The sequence below is a fragment of the Cotesia glomerata genome, linkage group LG9 (assembly GCF_020080835.1).
Source record: "Cotesia glomerata isolate CgM1 linkage group LG9, MPM_Cglom_v2.3, whole genome shotgun sequence".
Classification (NCBI taxonomy): Eukaryota; Metazoa; Arthropoda; class Insecta; order Hymenoptera; family Braconidae; genus Cotesia; species Cotesia glomerata.
Genome location: NC_058166.1, coordinates 13,473,055 through 13,492,019, shown reverse-complemented (window position 1 = coordinate 13,492,019; position 18,965 = coordinate 13,473,055). Strand labels below are relative to the sequence as shown.

Below are 18,965 nucleotides of genomic sequence, written 5' to 3'. Positions count from 1 at the left end.
TATTTTTCTTTTGTATTTTGTTGCGCTGAGTACAAATATAAAGTCGGTTTGGCTTGTACACCTTTCAACTTTGAATAAATTATGGAAAAACGTTAAAAATAGCAAAAAATTGTAAGAAATAGTCATAAAGTAAATAATTGATTTGACAGTCTGGAAAATTGTTAAATGATGATTGGCTCATCATTTTTGAAATATTTTGTTTAATTATTGCAAAAATTTGACGTATTGTATTCTGTTTCAAAAAAAAAATTTTTATTAATTTTGTAAATTGTTAGTCCGAAATTTACTTAAAATTTTAATTTTATGGATACACACTATAAATTACAAAAATACTTCAATAACCATTTATTAATAAAAAAAATGGAAAATTCACTAAAAATAATTAAAACCTTGCGACAAATAGAGTTTAAAAAAAATGAACTGTTTGTTTACAAAAATACAGTAATGGTTGAAATAATAAGTCCTTTTTTCGAGAAGTAAGAGAACAATAACAATAATAAAACAAAGAGTAGACTTGAAACCATCAATTACATTTTTCACGTGAAAGTAATAATATATAGTCTCAGACAAAGTGCTAAAATACACATATATCCCTGGAGCAAAAGAGTGTAAACGTTAAATTAAAATAAAGTTAAATATATAGATAAAAGTAACAAACGCCGAAGGCATACAAATATTTTAGTATTATTATTTCATATATACATATATTCGGGCGTACAACTCGTCCATCGTCAGCTTTAGTATTTGGTACACTGTGTAATCAGGAGGGCCGCGGTTTTTTTCTTTGTAATAATCCGTCAGTACTTTTAAAAACAGCCAACAACTCCACCTTTAACACCTTTCTATTGTTTTCTTTCCTACTGACTTTGCAGTAATCATACATTACTTTTTTTTAAAACTTATTATTTTTACGCCCCAGCCTCAGCCGTACGCTAAAGTGTAGACTTGACCGAAAATTTCAAAGATTAATACATTATTTTTTTGTCTACTTCTTACCTTCAGTTTTCTGTTCACTTCAGTCTAAGCTGTAATTTTTTTCGCTATAAAAAGTATTATATAAATTTACCCAATAGTATATTTCTTATATAACACTAAAAAATTGCGAAGAATAATTTTTATTAAAAAATATACATTTTTTTTATTATACATAATGCCTAATAAAAAATAAAATCTAAAAAATCGGTACTTCTAAAAAAAAATCCAGGATTTCGATCGCATCGATACAAACTAAATTAGCATTTGAAGCGTGAATCTTCTTTTCGATCTGGCTCATTATTCTCAAACTCCTAAAATAATAAAATCCTCCGTAGCTTATTTCTAAACCATTTTTTTGGCTTATTTTATTTTTCCCTCTACACTATTTAATTTTTATCCTAAAAACTATTCAAAAAAAAAAAAAAAAGAATAACGTTCTAATTTTTAATTTATTTAATTTCAGGAAGAACCAAGAAGCACGTGGCCATATTTTATTGTGAAGCGTGGGCGTGATCCAGATAATTTTTGAGGTGCGAAAGAAAGTCGTATATCAGGATCCGATTACCAGGTAACGTAAAATTATATCGGTTTGGGGCTTTGAAGAGCGAGCTGTGATGGCCATCTGGCTCCTGGGGGGTGATTCACATTCAGCATCCGTTTTTTTTTGTTTCAGATATTTTTTTCCCCAAGCTTGTGCTAAACGACGCAGATTAGGATGGATATATGTTCATTATAAGCGCCTGGAGCGACCACGAATAATTCGAAATTCTAGCTGGTCTGTTGCCGTTTTTTTCTTAAAATTTAGAAAATTACCCCATCATGCAAGATTTTCGGCGTTCAGTGACCTCAATCGTCTGTCTTCTGCAAAATTTCTAGTCTGTGCCAACGCTAGTACCAAGGCTAGCATAGGTAAGGGTTTGACAAAAAAATTCACGAGCTAAAAGCCCGTCTTTGCCAAAATTTAGTCTTGAATTATTGATGAACCGATTGTTAACTTGGTCGGCAAATCTCGGTCCTATTTTTTTACTTATTTTAACGCACCTGGGCACGGTGTTAACTACATTGAGATGAATAAAGCAAACTAGCAAAGTAAATAAGAAGAAAATATAAAAAAAAAAAAATTATAAATATATTTCGGCTGTTATCCGTAAAAAATACCCTCGGCGTTTAAAGTTTGCTGGTGAGTTTGCAAAAGAGGATCCAGATATACACTCTCAATACCTACGAGTTGTAAACGACCAATTGTATTTAGATATCCAAGGGGGACGATGCAACTGGTGCACTTTATTCTTTACCACGTAACGTCAAACGAGTGGTCCCGCGTGTCAATATTCAACGAGTATAAACAGAGAAGAAAGAGATATATTGAGTCTGAACGAAAATGTAACTTGCCTGGTTCTCGCTTATATATATTCAATCGCGGTGATATTGAATAAGATGTTTAAGTTCCCTGAACTACCGCTCACTTTATATACAAAGTACAAATTTATTGAACCCCAAACATACATTTATCCTTTTCCTTTATTTATTACTCTTACATTTAATACTTATTACAAAATTTACATGAAGCATGTGATGATTTGTTTTTATTCTTTCATTAAAATTCATTGAAATTAGCTATTTAGATTCAGGCTCATTTTTGATAAATGCCCCTGCAAGTATCAAATCTTTACAAAATTATCTATTTAATTATTTATTATCGACCCCACCAAAGTGCGTTGTTGTCCACAAATTTCCATGGTGCATTGTCGCAAACAGTCCCGGCAATTGCGTCGGCTAATGGCATCGTCAGTATTCGGAAGTTTACTTCGGTGTAGTTCAAAGATGTTATCAAAAATTGTGGCATTTTGTCAGATATTATCCACACCATTCCACGTCGAATCTATTTTTTAAAAAAATTTTTCTTTATCAGTATTGTATAAATTCTTTCACTTTAACGAATGCATAATCAAAAAAAAAAATTTTATTAGAATTTAATAGCACGTTTTCGCTATTAAATTTAATTAGTTACCAAGAATACTGTGATACATCATTAAAATTTAATGTAGAATTTTTTTTATTAAAAACATAACTTTCTCAGGAATGAAAAAGTTTTAAAGAATAGATCTTGAAGATATTGAATCTAATAGGATGTAAAGTAAGCCCGACGGATAACAACGATTATTTTGAATATTGATTAAAAAAAAAAGGGCTGAAACCAGTAACTGGACCACTTAGCCTAATAAATGTATTTTTAATATGACGGGTTATAGTATAATAAAAGAGATTTAGATTTTTGATATATGTATATGTTTATAGATGTACCTTAACATCAGCTGGGAATATCATAGCCTCATCGTGTCGGGCGATCAGTGCATGGTTAGCCGGTGAATAAGGCAATAACGAATTCCAGCAGCCTACGGCATTCTGATCGACCAGATTGAATAACTGGAGTCCGTTCTCGTCCATCACTTCCGAAGTTGAGTGGCCCATGAATCTTTCTGGCAATGCCTAAAATACGAGTCAATATACTGGTGGGTAAGTTTTTTTTATTTTAACGCAATCGATCGTCGATCACCTATCCCGATCAGAATTGGTGATCGGACAGCCAATAGTCATCATCATTATCATTAGAAATATTTTTTTTTTTTTTTTGGGTACCTGGAATTCGTGATAACTATCTAAGGCAAGAACTGGATCACGTAGGATCCTGGTGGATACTGCGAACTCCCTTTCGCTGCTCAGAGGATGGAAGAACAGAGTTCTGTAGCCGTCTGCCATCAACGGGGACAAGCTCATACCGAATATTCCCTCTTCACCCCATTGGAAGTTCAGACCGTCAATGGTGTAGTCGCCTTTGAGAGGATCTGGCATGAAGTAACTGTGAGTAGCTCTCCAAGACGTATTGTTCTCCCATGAGTAAATTATTAATCCGTATCCCAGTTCGTCTGACATGTAAGCAAACGCGTCATCGCACCCGCCTTTCCCCAAGTCCACTGCGATGTTAGCTATAAATGTGTTCTTGGAAGGAGAGTAATAAAAGTTTATTAATTATATAAGTAAGACATAACAACTATAAAAAACTAATTTTATTACAATTATTTTCTCTGTCGTGTTTTCAAAGAGATACTTACAAAGATAATGCTAGTATGGTATAAATTTTTTTTTTTTTACAGAAATTTATAGCTTGAGAAATAAATGTGGATATTTTACCTGATTAATATCATCGGGTCGTAATCGATATTTTCGAAGCACTTTATCGGTCTTCAAATCAAATATATTTAGTGTGTAAGGGCATGCTTGTACGGTTGTGTTTCCGATACCGATTGTACCGGTATCTAGGACCCAGAGACGGTCACACTCGTCTGCGTGAATTCTGTGGTAGTAAAAGATTTTGTGTAAATTTACACAGAAAAAAAAATTTACTTGAATCAAGTAAATAATTTTGAAGAACTTCATTTTCTTGATTTGAGTAGAAAAATTCTTAAACTAAGAAATTATTCTTGGTTTGAGTAAATTATAAATTTATTAATAATAAGTTTATTTATAATATAAATTATTAATAAACTTTTCAAAATTATTTTCTTGGTTCAAATATTTCTCTCTTCATTCAATTAAATTTTATTTTTCTACATAGTTAAAGTCTAGAATTTTGATAAGTTTTTAAAAAAAATTACCTGTACGCGGTAGTTAGACCATTATCACAGTCTCCAGCAACATTCTGAGCCCAGTTTGGATACGGCGTTAATTTTGGTGAACCACCGCGGTTTGTGTCCAGTGATATGTAATTCAAGGTTGCTGGAATTCCTGCGGCATATTTTATTATTATTAACTCTATGTATAAAAACGTCGTTTTTTATCGCGTATAAAAAGTAATGACCACATACACCCGGATAACAATCTTTAACTAATTGTTAAATGTATAAAGATCGTAATCCTGAATTAATAGTAATATAATTAAATAAAATGATTAATTGCTTAATAAAAACTGCAATTATTTTCTACGCCGATGATTATATAATAGATTTATTAAAAATGAAATTACCCGTAAACTGGAGCAATTATATAAAAATAAAGATATCTGTTAATACGAAAAAAAATAATAGATAAATTTCAATTACTACTAATGATGATGTAATTTTAATGGAAATTTTCTGTCATACGACGTATGACTTACTACTGTATATATAACTTTGTTCAAGCGAATTTATCGGTCGTTGAATCAAGTATTTGATGCAGTTTGTTTTTATTCTATGAATTTTTCATGAGGGATTTACTTTAGTGGTATTCATGTACATTATAACTTATAACATAACATAGTAACATTTCTATGAATTAAGATCTACGATCTACCAACTACTAGTTCTACAGATATTTTGAGAAAGAAAGATCACAATTATACTAATTATTGTGTGATTACAATCTTTATAATTATGTTGAGTTTAATTGGATTTCCTTATGATGATTAAGAATGCAATGTGATCTCTTTTTTCCGCTTTAGGTAAATGAAAACAAATTAATAATTATTGTAATTATTGTATGGTATGGAAGAGTATGCAAGATTATTGCGAAATAGGACGATATAACTTTACATAAAGTCATTATAATTTTTTCGCTCATTTAATTTTGTGGAAACGCCCCAAAAATTAAGTCATAAAAATTATTTAATTTTTATTTTTTTCTTAAAGAAATTATAAAATTCAAAAAAAAAATTTTACAATGATAAAAAAATTAATTTGATTCAAGAGAAAAAATCTCGAACCAAAAAATTAATTTCGAATTTTATTTTTTTGAATCAAGTAGAAATTATTGAAAAAAATTTCCTGGGCTTAAATAAAATTTAATTGATTTTTTTAGTTTAAAATTTTTTTCTTTTGAATAAAAATTTTATTAATACAATGAAATTTTCTACAAAAAATATCTTTGATAATTTTTCTATATTTTAGATATTTTATTTGAAATTTAGGATTAAACCTTTATAACTAATTTTTACGCGAGCATTACTTCTAGTACCTTAAATAGAAACAACCTATAATTAAACAACTTTCATTTTCACTTCTACTCTATGTGTTAATCATAATTAGTTGCCAATTTTAATAAGTGAGATTTGCTGACTAGTTTAAGAATACCATTAAAGTATTCATGAATCATAAAAAAGAATAAAACAAGTCTGTTCATTCCGCATTCGAATTCATATCTTATATCCTTACTAGAACCAGACATAAAAAATGAATTTTATCAGTTACAAAATTGTGATTTGTTGATCTTGTTTAGAATCCCGTTTCTTATCTATATGTGAAATAATATTGCATGAATAAGTAGATAATAATAATAATAACAACAATAACGGTGATACAATTTAAAGTGAAAGGCTGCGAACCCCGAAAATATTAAAAGTATAATAATAAAGCATATTCATTATTCCGGTGGAGCTGGAGGTGTTTTTAAATAAAAATATCAAAGTATTATATTATATTATCCGAGTGTGCACATAAATTCAGTATGATAACTTAATTTACACCCGTGAGGTAATTTTTTCGGCCCACGCTGGTTAAATAATTTCAGTAAAACCCTGCGCGCGGGATAAAAAAGATCCTATTCTGGTTATATTATGTTTCATTTTATTATTAAAAATCGCTGGCGGTATTTGTGTTCCTGTTTTATTGTAAGTATCTTCTGAAAATAATCTCCGGCAATTCGTTTTAGAGTAAAAACTAAAAACTCTAAGGGCGGAGACATTAAATGAGTTAAGTATGTTTTCGCGTAATCGCAACCAACTTATTTTATTTAAAATTTTTATCCCCTCGTTTTTTACCGGATCATCGCGGTGCAACAGTTGTAAGGTCGGATTTAGGTATTAACAGCATTATACTGCAGGTGTGTTTATTAATTTTAATACTATTTTCGGTTTAAATTGATATTTTTTTACGTACGTCAATCATTTTATTATTTAGATTTTTTTTAAAATTATATCTCACTTTTTTTTCTTTATTTTTATCATTCATTTTAACTAAAATATTTAAATTCCTCGGGGAATATTTTAAAAATATAAACTCTTATTTAATCTGACAATTTATATTGCCAATACAAAAAATTTTTACTCATATAAAGTTTTTTTAATAAATTTAAATTATCAAAGGGAATAAAATATTGTGGAGCATAAATTTCGAAAAAATAAAATGCTTTTACAATAATAGCAGTAGTACAATAAAAACGGTATTCAAAAACGAATTGGCAAATTCAGTGCATTCATACGCATAACACATAACACATAACACCACGAATTTAGTGATATTTTTTGTTGTCATAAAAACCGGAAGTCGGCCAGACGAGATTCAAGAGACTTCTCTTATACTTTTAAAAACCTCTAAGTACATCACGTATACCACAAGACGTTAAAGCGCACAACAAGTACAGCCAAATGTCTCGGTCCATTTCCGTTTTACCCAAAATAACTTTTTTTTTCCTAATTCTAAAAAACATTTCTTTCAGCGATTGCAAGTACAGATTTTTTTCTCCGGTCTCACGAGGGTCAATGGTCGAAATTTTTACTATTTTTTTTTCTCTTTAGTGATCAAATTTTTTTTATACTAAGGTACCGGGTATACAGTAAAAAATTTTTCGTTATTGTGTAGAGTGTTAAAATTTGTGTGTTGAATATTACACTCTAGTGTATAGAATTTAACATTCTCATGTGTTGATTTAATGATTTAACATACTAGAATGTTAAATTTTACACACTAGAGTGTAATATTCAACACACAAACTTTAACATTCTACACAATGACGAAAAATTTTTTACTGTGTAATAAAACTTTAACTGAAGGATATTGGTGATAAAATAACAAGTATTTAATGTAATCAATAAATTTTTATGTTAATTATTATTAAAGTACTTTTTTTAATTAACAAAAAATTGTAACTTTTACTGTAGACAAAAATAAAATTAATCATTTTTAAAAATTGAATATTGTAAATTTACGGAATACATTTTTCAGACAAATTTCTGGATGGAAATTGCAAATTCTAGATTGATGTAAAATGAGTTGTAAGGAAAATTTTTGGGAACGTTGTACTAAGTTATATAAGAATTTGATCAAAATCTTGTTAAAAATTTATTGATAGATTAAATTTTTTAGAATGAGGCAAAAATATTTATGAGATTTGGAGACTTCTTAATTAATTAGAAGTAATGGGTAAGAAAGCCTAGTCGAGAGATATTTGTTATAAAATGAACAATATTAAATGTAATCGATAAGTTTTTATGTTAATCATTATTAAAGTAATTTTTCTTTAAAACATCAACAAAAAATGGTAAATTTTACTATAAACAGAAATTAAATTAAACATTTTAAAAAATTGTAACAATTAGAGCTTTTTTTAGAACAGTCGGATAATAAAAGAGCTACTTTAACATAATTGAATAGTTTGCACCATAACCCATACAGGACAATACGACGGGGCCAGATATGGGCCATGCTTGGCGCAATGTTGTTTATCTCTGGCCCATGCTTGTAAACCCGCCTTGGCCCAGCCTTGGTAGAAGTCTGGAGTGATAACAGGGTGCCAAGCTTGTTTGCTAAGACTGGCCCAAGTTTTTAAGCCAAAGCAAGCCCAGGCTTATTCACCACTATAGAATTTACTAAAAGAAGTAGATTACAAAATATATTTAGAATTTAATTGTTTAATGTGAAACCAAATTAGTATTAAGAACCCAATTTCGAATAAATTGAATTCTCTGAAATAAAATAGTAAAATTCTACGAAACGGTTAAATTATTTTGTATAAAATGAGTAGTTGTTAGCTGAAATTATAAAAAAGGAATTTTTTAATTGTTAATAATTTATTTCGATTTTGATGTAGAGCTAACGCTAGTTTAGACGACTTAACTCTTAATTTAGACCTAACTTTCGCTAATTATAGAAATAAAGGGAAAATCGCATTTACCCTAGCCGAGATTCGAACCCGAGCCGCGCGCTTGCCAGACCGACCACTAACCCCTACGCCGTACGACCGATAAGTTAACGCACATCTCACCATTTATATAAGCTAAATCTATATGGTGACAGAGTGAGACGGTTTATTATTTATATAATTTATGTTATTTAATATTGTATTTTGATGAAAATTATCTATTTTTTACAAATGTTTATTAATTTAAAAAAAAAGCAAAAGTCAAGTTCTTACATTAACTTTATACTTTTTAAATCGTGCTGTATATTTTTAATATCATATTATAATATTTTTATTTTTTTTTTTTAAGACCGTATCAATTTTGACAATATACAATTGTTTTGTTGAAATAATAAATTTTCAATTTTAGCATTTGCTATCAAATATTCGTTAAGTAATAAATATTTACTGTTCCAAATTCTAATACTTAATGATTAATTAAATTTGGATTTCCCATTGAATGGCCAAAGTTAGGTTGCCTAATTCTGGCTCAAATCTGGGTTGCCATTCAAAGACCAAGGCTAGGCATCCCAGTCTTGGCTAACGCTCGGGTAATCATTGAGTCGGCCAAAGCTAGGTTGCTCAGTCCTGGCCCAAGTCTGGATCGCCATTGAATGGCCATGGTTGGGGTACCCAGTTCTAGTCCAAGCTCGGGTAATCATTGGGTTGACCAAGGCTAGATTGCCCAGTCCTGGCCCAAGTTAGGGTGACTCTAGGCTTGGCCAAGGCTAGGTTATCCAGTCTTGGCCCATGTTAGGGTTACCATCCAACGGCCGAGGTTAGGTTACACAATCTTGGCCCAAGTTAGGGTTACCATTCATTGGCCAAGGCTAGGTTATCCAGTCTTGGCCCATGTTAGAGTTACCATCCAACGGCCGAGGTTAGGTTACACAAACTTGGCCCAAGTTAGGGTGACTCTAGGCTTGGCCATGGCTAGGTTATTCAGTCTTGGCCCAAGCCTGGGTAATCATTGGAACGGCCAAGGCTGATTGCCCAGTTATGGCCCGGGCATGGGACAATATAGGTTTGCCAAGATGGGCTTCCCAATAATGTCCCAGGTATGGCCCCGTCGTTCAACTCTGGGGCTTCCTGTATGGGAATTTGAACATTTTTAGTATTTAAGATCAATAATCCGAGTATTATTTCGACAATTGATATTGTTATTCATCTCAAATACAAAAAGTGTATTAACTACAATTTAATTATTTAAGTAATTATGTTAAACCATTCGGCTATATCATCCCCCTACTACACTTCAAATCTTTAATATTGTTTTTATTTACTGTAAAAATAACCATTTTGTTGTTAATATTTTTTATAAAATGTCCTTAAATAATGATTAACATCTAAATTTATGGATAGTTATATTTTAATTATAAATATCTGTTAACTAGAGCTTATTACATGACAGGCGTTATCACCCTCGAGTGCTCAAATTCTCTCATCAAAAACTTTAACTAAAATTACATTAACCCTTCGTAGGTCGCATAATGAGCGCGGCGCCGCCTTTTCGGCATTTTTTTTTTTTTCTCGAAATTGAGTTCATTGATAATTTTGAAAAAAATTAAGTGCATTCTTTTAACCTTTCTAAAAATCGTGACGTTATCAAAAAGCATAAAAATATTTACGAAATAACTTAAAAAATCAATTTTCGGAACCGGGCGGCGCTATGCCGCCCGGTGCGAGTGAGCCTCCGGAAGATTTTCTAACTGCGCTGTTGCCAAATGTCGTTACCGCCAATTATTTCAATCTGTTTTACCGCATGTGAGGTACAAAAATAAAGTAATGTTTGATGTTAATTTTACTGTTTACATTATAACTTGTGATTTGTTCAAAATACTGTAATAATTACACTCATATTAAATATTATTTATATAAAAATAGTAATAATAATACAATTGTTAAATAAATTATTTTATAATACATCATACTAAAATTAACAGATGTCTGGCTTTATATATTACTAATTATTTAAATAATGAAAAAACAAAAAAATTTCAGGTGAACGAATTAAAAAAAAAAAAAATAACAATGGATGCCAATTTTTCAAATTATTTTTTTTGATTGAATTTAATTCTAATTATGATAGATAGATAGATAGATAAAAAATTTATTTGGCTCTGGAACCTAAGCTCCCTCAAAGCCATCAATATTTAAATTACATTGGTTTACATAGGTTACAAGATTACTTAACTAATTAAAGGTTTGCAATTAGATTTAATTTCAAATATTATAAAATCCAAATAGATTATTTAATACAAACAAATAACTTAATTTAAAGTCATAATAATTCTACAAGAAAAAATATTTAAATAAGATCCAAAATAAAGATTGCAATTGTTAATTGTCATGTTCAAAAAAGTGATTGAAGCAAGCATTTTAAATTCAACCAAATTATCTACAGCCACAGTCTCAGCTGGCACTGCATTCCAGATACGTATGCCATGAATTAAGAATGAATTATCATACATGACACAATTAGCCTGCGGTATACGAAGATAGTCTTGTCGGACATCACCTCTACGTAGTGCTACCGGCAACAAGTCTAGTTTTGAGCCGAATCGCTGCCGATAATTTAGTCGAATTTCCTTATAAAACAGACAAGCAATGAAATAATCTCTTCTCGCTGCAAGCTTTAGCCAACCTAACTTTTGAAATATGGAGTAACATGTTCATATTTTGGTACTTTATAGATAAATCTAACACATGAATTCAATTTACGCTGCATCTTTAATAATAATTTGTTTGACATATTCGTATACGCCGCACAACAATAATCAAAGAGAGGAATTATTAAAGTAGATACTAGCTTAATACGTAAACTTTCACTAAATATTTCATTGTTTATTTTTAGTTGTGCTAGAATACTCATAGCGCGATTGCACACATTTGTTACTTGATTCTCCCATGAGAGAGAGTACTATCTATAGTCACCCCAAGGTATTTTTTTACAATGCTACTATAAGGAATAGCACACCCCTCTACAAAGATTGTGTCGGCTAGTCTTAATGATAATTAATTTAGCGGATATTTGATAACTTTAAGAATTTTTGTAGCAAATAAATTATGACAAAAATAATTATAAAAAAATTGACATTCAGACGTTTTAAAAATTAAAGATGCAATTTGTTAAAATAATTTTTTGAAAAAATTTGTTTGTTAAAAAAAATTAAAAATTTTAAGTGACAGCTAGATTTAATGTCATATTATAATTTATAATCTGGTCTTAGATGTTAAATTTAATCACATGTGATAAAAAATAAAAAAATTTTGTTATTCAATTAAATTTATGATAAAATATAAAAGTAAAATTATATTTAATCATAAAACATTGAAAAAATACTTTATCTCACAAGGAAATAGTATTAGTTTACATTTGGCAACAGCGCGTACATTTTAACACGGCGGCGGAGCGCTCACCATGCGACCGACTTAGTTCGGAAAAGACACGCTACCTACGAAGGGTTAATTTTTCTTAATTATTATTTTTCATAAATATATTTAGCAATAACTTTCATTAAACATTTTTATCACTCTAAAAAATAATAAAAATGATTGGTACTGTAAAATATTTGATAAATAAATAGCAGTTATTTACAAATATCCCTTATTGTTTGGAAAAAATATTTCGATCTATTATTTTGCTCCAATAATTTTTTTTAAAAGGTTATTACGATCCTGACAATGAAGTAAATTGATGTAATGTAATCCGAGGTTCAAGGATCATGAAATAAGTCAATATTAAATTGCACGCCTCATAGCGCGAAGCACGTGAGGTTGTGCTTTATACTCGACTCATCAAGGTCAAGCAATTTTGTGATCTTTAAATGCCTCTATCACAACCATATTACATTTATACAATGATATAAGTAGGTGTACACCGAAAAAACATTTTGAAAAAAATTTTACGTGGACGTCCGGATGTCACCCCATTTTGGATATACCAACGATTGCTTCCGAACAAATTGATATTTCAAGATCGGACTTTTTTTATTAGTTTAAGGATTCGGTTAACTGGATCTGTATTTTTATATCAGTGGCCTAGTTTACGTATTTTTTTTTTAAATTGAATTTTTATTAAAATTCACTACAACCGTACAAAGCCAAAAGAACTTTTCTTATTTGTCACGTGAAAACTATGGCGCCACTTGATCAAGCTAGATTTTTTAGACTGCGTGCGCATATGACAAGAAAAAAGGGCGCTGATATTTAAAAAAAAAAAATAAAAAATATGTAAGAAATTACTTAATTATTTTTTTTTTTAATCAATTACATAATTAATTTTTTTCTTAAAAAATGAATGAGCGTTATGAGGTGTGCACTTTTGGATTTTCCAAACTTTTTTTTATTTTAGCGCAACGTTTCGGAGTTTATTACTCCTAGTTCAGTCGGCAGGAAAATATTAGGCCGTTTGTTTACGACTTCCAATGCAAATGAGGTAAACTGCAATTTTTTTTTTAAATACTCAGAAAACTATGTAGATCATTTTTACAAAAAAAAAAAAAATCGCGGAAATTCAATTGTTTAAAAAATAGCCTCTTTACAAGTAGCTTTACATTGAAATATCTCGGAAACTACGCAAAAGTAGTCAAGACATGCTGTGTATGAAATTTAGAGAATTAAATAAGGAACAAAATGAGCCAAACCCGATGTCTCTACAACCAATAGTTTACGAGATATTAATTTTTTAATTAAAAAAACGTGTATCTCGGCGAAAAATCATTCGATTTATTTTTTTTTTTTTTTAAATTAAAGCTATTGTTGTCCTCTATAAGCAAAAAAATCAGCTAAGCTCAAAAAAATTTTTTTGAATTTATATGATTAATTTTCTGTTTTTCGAATTTTTGCATTAAAAAATAGTTAAAATTTAAAAAAAATTATTTTTTTTTGCATAAAAATGTTTTTCCGTCAACAAAAAATCAATACGAAGAAAAAAAAATTTTTTTTAAAATTTTTTTAATGCAAATAAACAGTTAACAAGTTTAAAAAAATATGAGCTCTGCGGGGATTCGATGTCCGGATCCGAGGAAGTGCGCGTGCGCCATTCCCCTCAAACCGTTGTCGGAGAATGTTGGGGGAAATAATAATAATGTGAAGCGAATAATAACAATAGAAAGTGCCCGCCCAGATTTTCATCATTTTTATAATTTTTTCTAAGTCTTAATTAATTTTTGAAAAATCAATTTCACAATATAGGTATCAAACGATTCAGAATTTCATGAATCGTAAAAATATCCTATTGTGTAGAGAACTTTTTTTTAATAAATATTTTCTATTTGTTTAAACAAATAGTTAATTAACAATTAAAAATTTGTTTCCACAATTTAGGTATTAGACGATTGCAAATTTTATGAATCGTAAAGATATCCTATCATGTGGAGAACTTTTTTTTTAATAAATTTTTTCTATTTGTTTAAACAAATAGTTAATTAACAATTAAAAATTTGTTTCCACATTGTAGGTATTAAACGATTGCAAATTTTATGAATCGTAAAGATATCCTATCGTGTGGAGAACTTTTTTTTGAAAAATTTTTTCTATTTGTTTAAACAAATAGTTAATTAACAATTAAAAAATTGTTTCCACAATGTAGGTATTAAACGATTCAGAATTTCATTAATCGTAAAGATATCCTATCGTGTAGAGAACTTTTTTAAAATAAATTTTTCCTATTTGTATAAACAAATCTTTCAAAAGTTAAAAGTAGAGACATCGGATTTGGCTCATTTTGTTCCTTATTTAATTCTCTAAATTTCATACACAGCATGTCTCGACTACTTTTGCGTAGTTTCCGAGATATTTCAATGTAAAGCTACTTGCAAAAAGGCTATTTTTTAAACAATTGAATTTCCGCGATTTTTTTTTTTTGTAAAAATGATCTATATATTTTTCTGAGTATTTTTAAAAAAAAAAAATTGCAATTTACCTCATTTGCATTGGAAGTCGTAAACAAACGGCCTAATATTTCCCTGCCGACTGGACTATCCTTCCTCAGTCGTCTGTGGAAAACATTGACTTATTTCATGATCCTTGATCCTCGGATTACATAACATCAATAATTTTTTTTTTAAATCATCCTATCGGGGTGAAAATCACAAAATTTAACTCTAGACTGGTCAAAAAACGCGACCTAACGACTTTGGTCAAGTGATGAGGGATTTGCCGGAATGTTTTTAGAGCGTACAGTGTTGCCAAATCATACACATTTGACAGGCAGAGACTAGAGGTGTTTTCGGCAACGCCGCGGACAAAAAACTACTTAGGACTCTGGTCAAGCGATGAGGAAAAACCCGCGAATTTTTTTAGAAAATTTTTTTTCAGCAATTTAACGTTTTCGAAGATGTTTGAAAAAATTATTAATATATTCTAAAATGTTCAAGGAACAAAGTCAAATTCTTTTGAATAATTTTAGTAAATATTGAAGATGTAATAAAAAAAATATAATTCAGCGTGGCGTCACGCTCATACGTTGACCAGTCTAGGGTTAAATGACTAAATTCGCTCTGAGTTAAAAAAAAAAATTAAACTAACCATCCTTCCATCTCGGAACAGTAATAAACAATTTATTTTTCCAAATTTCAATTCCCACAGGTAGTCCATTTTCCGGCATATAATCTCCACTTTGGATTGCCGCAGCCCTTGTGATCGGATCTGGGTACGCCCAATCTAAGACTTGCCACGAAAATCTCTCGAGAATTGGAGCTCGTCCAAAATGATTTCCGCCACTCCAGGCCTTGCTATATCCATTGGCACTCCCGTTTTTGTAAAAAACTACCGTAATAACAAAAAACAGAATCTGACGACAAATCGCCATTGTCGTAGACTAGATTGTAAAAAAAAAAAAAACAAACAAAACAAAAAATTTCAAGCAGACTATGAGTTGTAATGTCTTGGATGAAACTTTGTAACTGAGAGTCCAACAATTTCCAAACGTTATATATTTGAACCCCCAGTTGGCAATTTGCCGATCTACCTGGAAGAAATTGCATCGTTTCGCGTTGAGTAGGATGTAGTGTGAGATTATAAGTGGCAGGGGTGGCTTACATGTGTTTGTTCTTTCACTATTTGTATGTATATCTGGCTTACGTGGTCATATCACACACACACACACACACTAGAGACGAGACACGTGGGCTTAGTTTCATTCGTAAGGAGGATTTATTATATATGCGCCAGATGAGAAAGAGAGTGTACTGTCTATTAACTTTACTGCACTCTATTTGTTATTGACATCATCAAGACAAGACACACCCTAACTATTTACTCCACACTCTCACTTACGCTCCGCTCTGTATTTTCACGTACTATTGACCTCAAGGTTTAGGATATACTTATGCAAATTCTATATTACTCAGTGACATAATTATTTTTATTTTTCGATATTATTTCTTCATCGAATAAATTTAATCCTTATCGACTTATCGAATCATTTTAGTGAAATGAATTACTAGAGTATTATGCTAAATCTTTAGTCAGGAATTTCGAATCCTTAAACTTGTTTACTTAAGGAGAGAAATTTTAATTTAAAGCGGAAGATCGAGAGGATATTATTTTTGTCAGATGCAATCAAATTCGACGCCCGAAAATACTACTTTCCAAAATTTATAATCACTTCCGTTTCTTTTGAGGATTTTATAATCTTGGTTCAAGAAACTAAAAGGAAAAAAATAAATTTATTAATTGGACCTGTCTTGAAAGCTTAATTTATGATGATTTAGAAAATAAGAGAAATTGGAAGATTAAAATAAGTATCGTAATCCTCGTTGAAGAAATTGTGGGGTGGAATATAGGTGATCTTGTTTGAAAATAGTAAAGTGGTTGATTGAATTGGTAAAATTAGTTAATGTTGAATTTTTTCTGTTAATCCTCTATGTTTTATTTTCTTGATTTTTGAGTGAATTTCTTGAATTAATTCAAACTAGGTATTTCAAAGCAAGAATTAAATTTTGAAGATAATATTTTTCTTTTATCAAATACTTTTTTCAGTGTTTGATCAAAAATTTTGTAGAATTTAGAGTTTTTAGTGAATTTATCAGAAAAAAATATCTAACAACTTTGTTTTATTTTATTAAAAAAATTGTTGGATATTTTTGTTGTGAAATGAAGAATTTTTTAATTTAAAAATTAATATATTGATTCATAGAAAATTTATTATCATTTTTCTCGGATTAATTTTAATTGATAATTATTGAATAGGTAATTTTTATTAATTTAGAGTCTTAATGTACTGAAAGTAAAATTATAATTGTAATAACACATTTTCAAGTGATTGAAATCAGCGGGAAGGAGTCAAATAATGTTTGACAAATTTTTATAAAAAATTGAAAATTTAATAATTTAGTGTTCTTTTCTTTAATATAAATTAGTAATTCCTATTAATAAAAATCAATTATCCACTTTTTTGTGTAAATTTAATTTTTTTTCATTTCAAACTCCTTTAATTTTAAAAACTAAAAATTTTGTAAATTCTATTCTTTAGTTTCTTAAATTAATTCAAACTAAATATCTCCAAGTTTTCAAAATATAAATTTTTTAATGAAAAATATTTTAGGCTTTTTTTTCTTTTTCTAAATTAATAATCCTTCTAAGTTCCTTTTCTGATAAGAAAAAAATTTGAGAATCTAAGAAATGTCTGTTAGTGTGTTTTAAAAGAGGGCAGCCGCAGTAGTTAGCAACTTTCAATAAATGTTTAACCTAGACATAATTGAATTTTACCACAATAATCTAAACTGTGACAATAAATGTGCACAATGATTTTTTAAAAGTCAGGAAATGTAAAAAAATAATAATTTACAATTATAATTGCAGTTTTTAGTTGAAGCTCTGGATGGAAAGTCTTGAGAAGAAAAGTTTAAAAAAAACTTAATGAAAGTACTGTAGTACAAGATGTAATATAAATAATAATAGTTATTTGATAATTTAAAAATGTGTTATACTGAAAATTGTAGTGAAATATGTACTTATTTAATATATAAAAATTACAACTCGAGATTTCTTCTAAAAAATTTTTGTGAGAATTAGAAAATAAATTTTTGTAAATTTAATTTAATTTTTTTTTAATTGAATGAAAAAAATGTAAAAATAATTTAGATTTAACTCCGAACAAACTGTAAAAAATTATTTTAAATTAAGTTATTAAAAAATATAAAATATTATGAATGAAATTCTTAGCATATTTATATAACATAGTAAATAGAAAATAAATAGTTATTTAATTAATGAATATAATTTAACGAATATTATTAGCTATAACTTATAATATACCTAAATGTGAAGTTGTCAACTCAGCAAATGAAAATATAAAGTTGATAAGGAGTAAGTGAGTGATAATTAAAATAATTGATAGGTGTCAAGCACGCGCAAGTGAGAGTTAAAATTTTATTTAAAAATTAATTGCGTATGATTAATTAGTAGATTGTTAGATTGAGTATCGGGGCAAGCAAAGTAGAGGAAATAGTATGAAAATACAAAGGTTGATTTTTCCACAAAGTAAATATAGGAAATGTAAAATAATTAGTTCAATTATCGAGAGAGTTGAATTGCGTATAATTTTGAAGTAATCCCCGGTAATTTAGTAGGTAAAAATTTTATCAATGCGTACGTGGGATTTCTTTTAATGCAAAATAAATAAACATGTAATTCCGTGTGGTACACTTATGTTACTTAACTTTACTTATTGATCAGATTATGTCCGGTTTCAGCTGAATAGCAACATATCATGTTTCAAAACACTACTAGATATTATTTTTATCTGATTTTTTGTCTCTATAAATTCTGTAATTAAATTTTTAAATTGTCTTTATTATTATTTCTGTTTCTATTTATTATTTTTTATGCTTCTTAAAAGGAGTTTGAATTGTAATAATTATTTTTATATTTTTTCAGACCTTGAAATAAAAATTGGGATTAAAATATTAAAAATATGAAAAAATGATTAGAAACTTTTTTTATAGAAAATTTAATGCTCTACAAAAAAGGTCCCCGTAAATTTTTTTGTATCTTCTATTATTCAAACAAAATTTAAGTTAAAAGTCGAAATCAAAAATATCAAAAATTTC

The 18,965-nt window shown here is 29.1% G+C and overlaps 1 protein-coding gene across 1 annotated transcript; it reads right to left on the bottom strand.

The window, feature by feature from the left end:
- Nucleotides 1–2,570: 2,570 nt before the first annotated feature.
- Nucleotides 2,571–15,827, bottom strand: LOC123272001 (protein yellow-like). The gene is made up of 6 exons (XM_044738572.1): nt 15,439–15,827; nt 4,632–4,761; nt 4,168–4,330; nt 3,616–3,975; nt 3,280–3,465; nt 2,571–2,857 (listed from the first exon to the last, which is right to left on the bottom strand). The coding sequence occupies exons 1-6, from the start codon at nt 15,719–15,721 to the stop codon at nt 2,672–2,674; spliced, it is 1,308 nt and encodes a 435-aa protein (XP_044594507.1). The 5' UTR covers nt 15,722–15,827; the 3' UTR covers nt 2,571–2,671.
- Between the last annotated feature and the right edge of the window lie 3,138 nt (nt 15,828–18,965).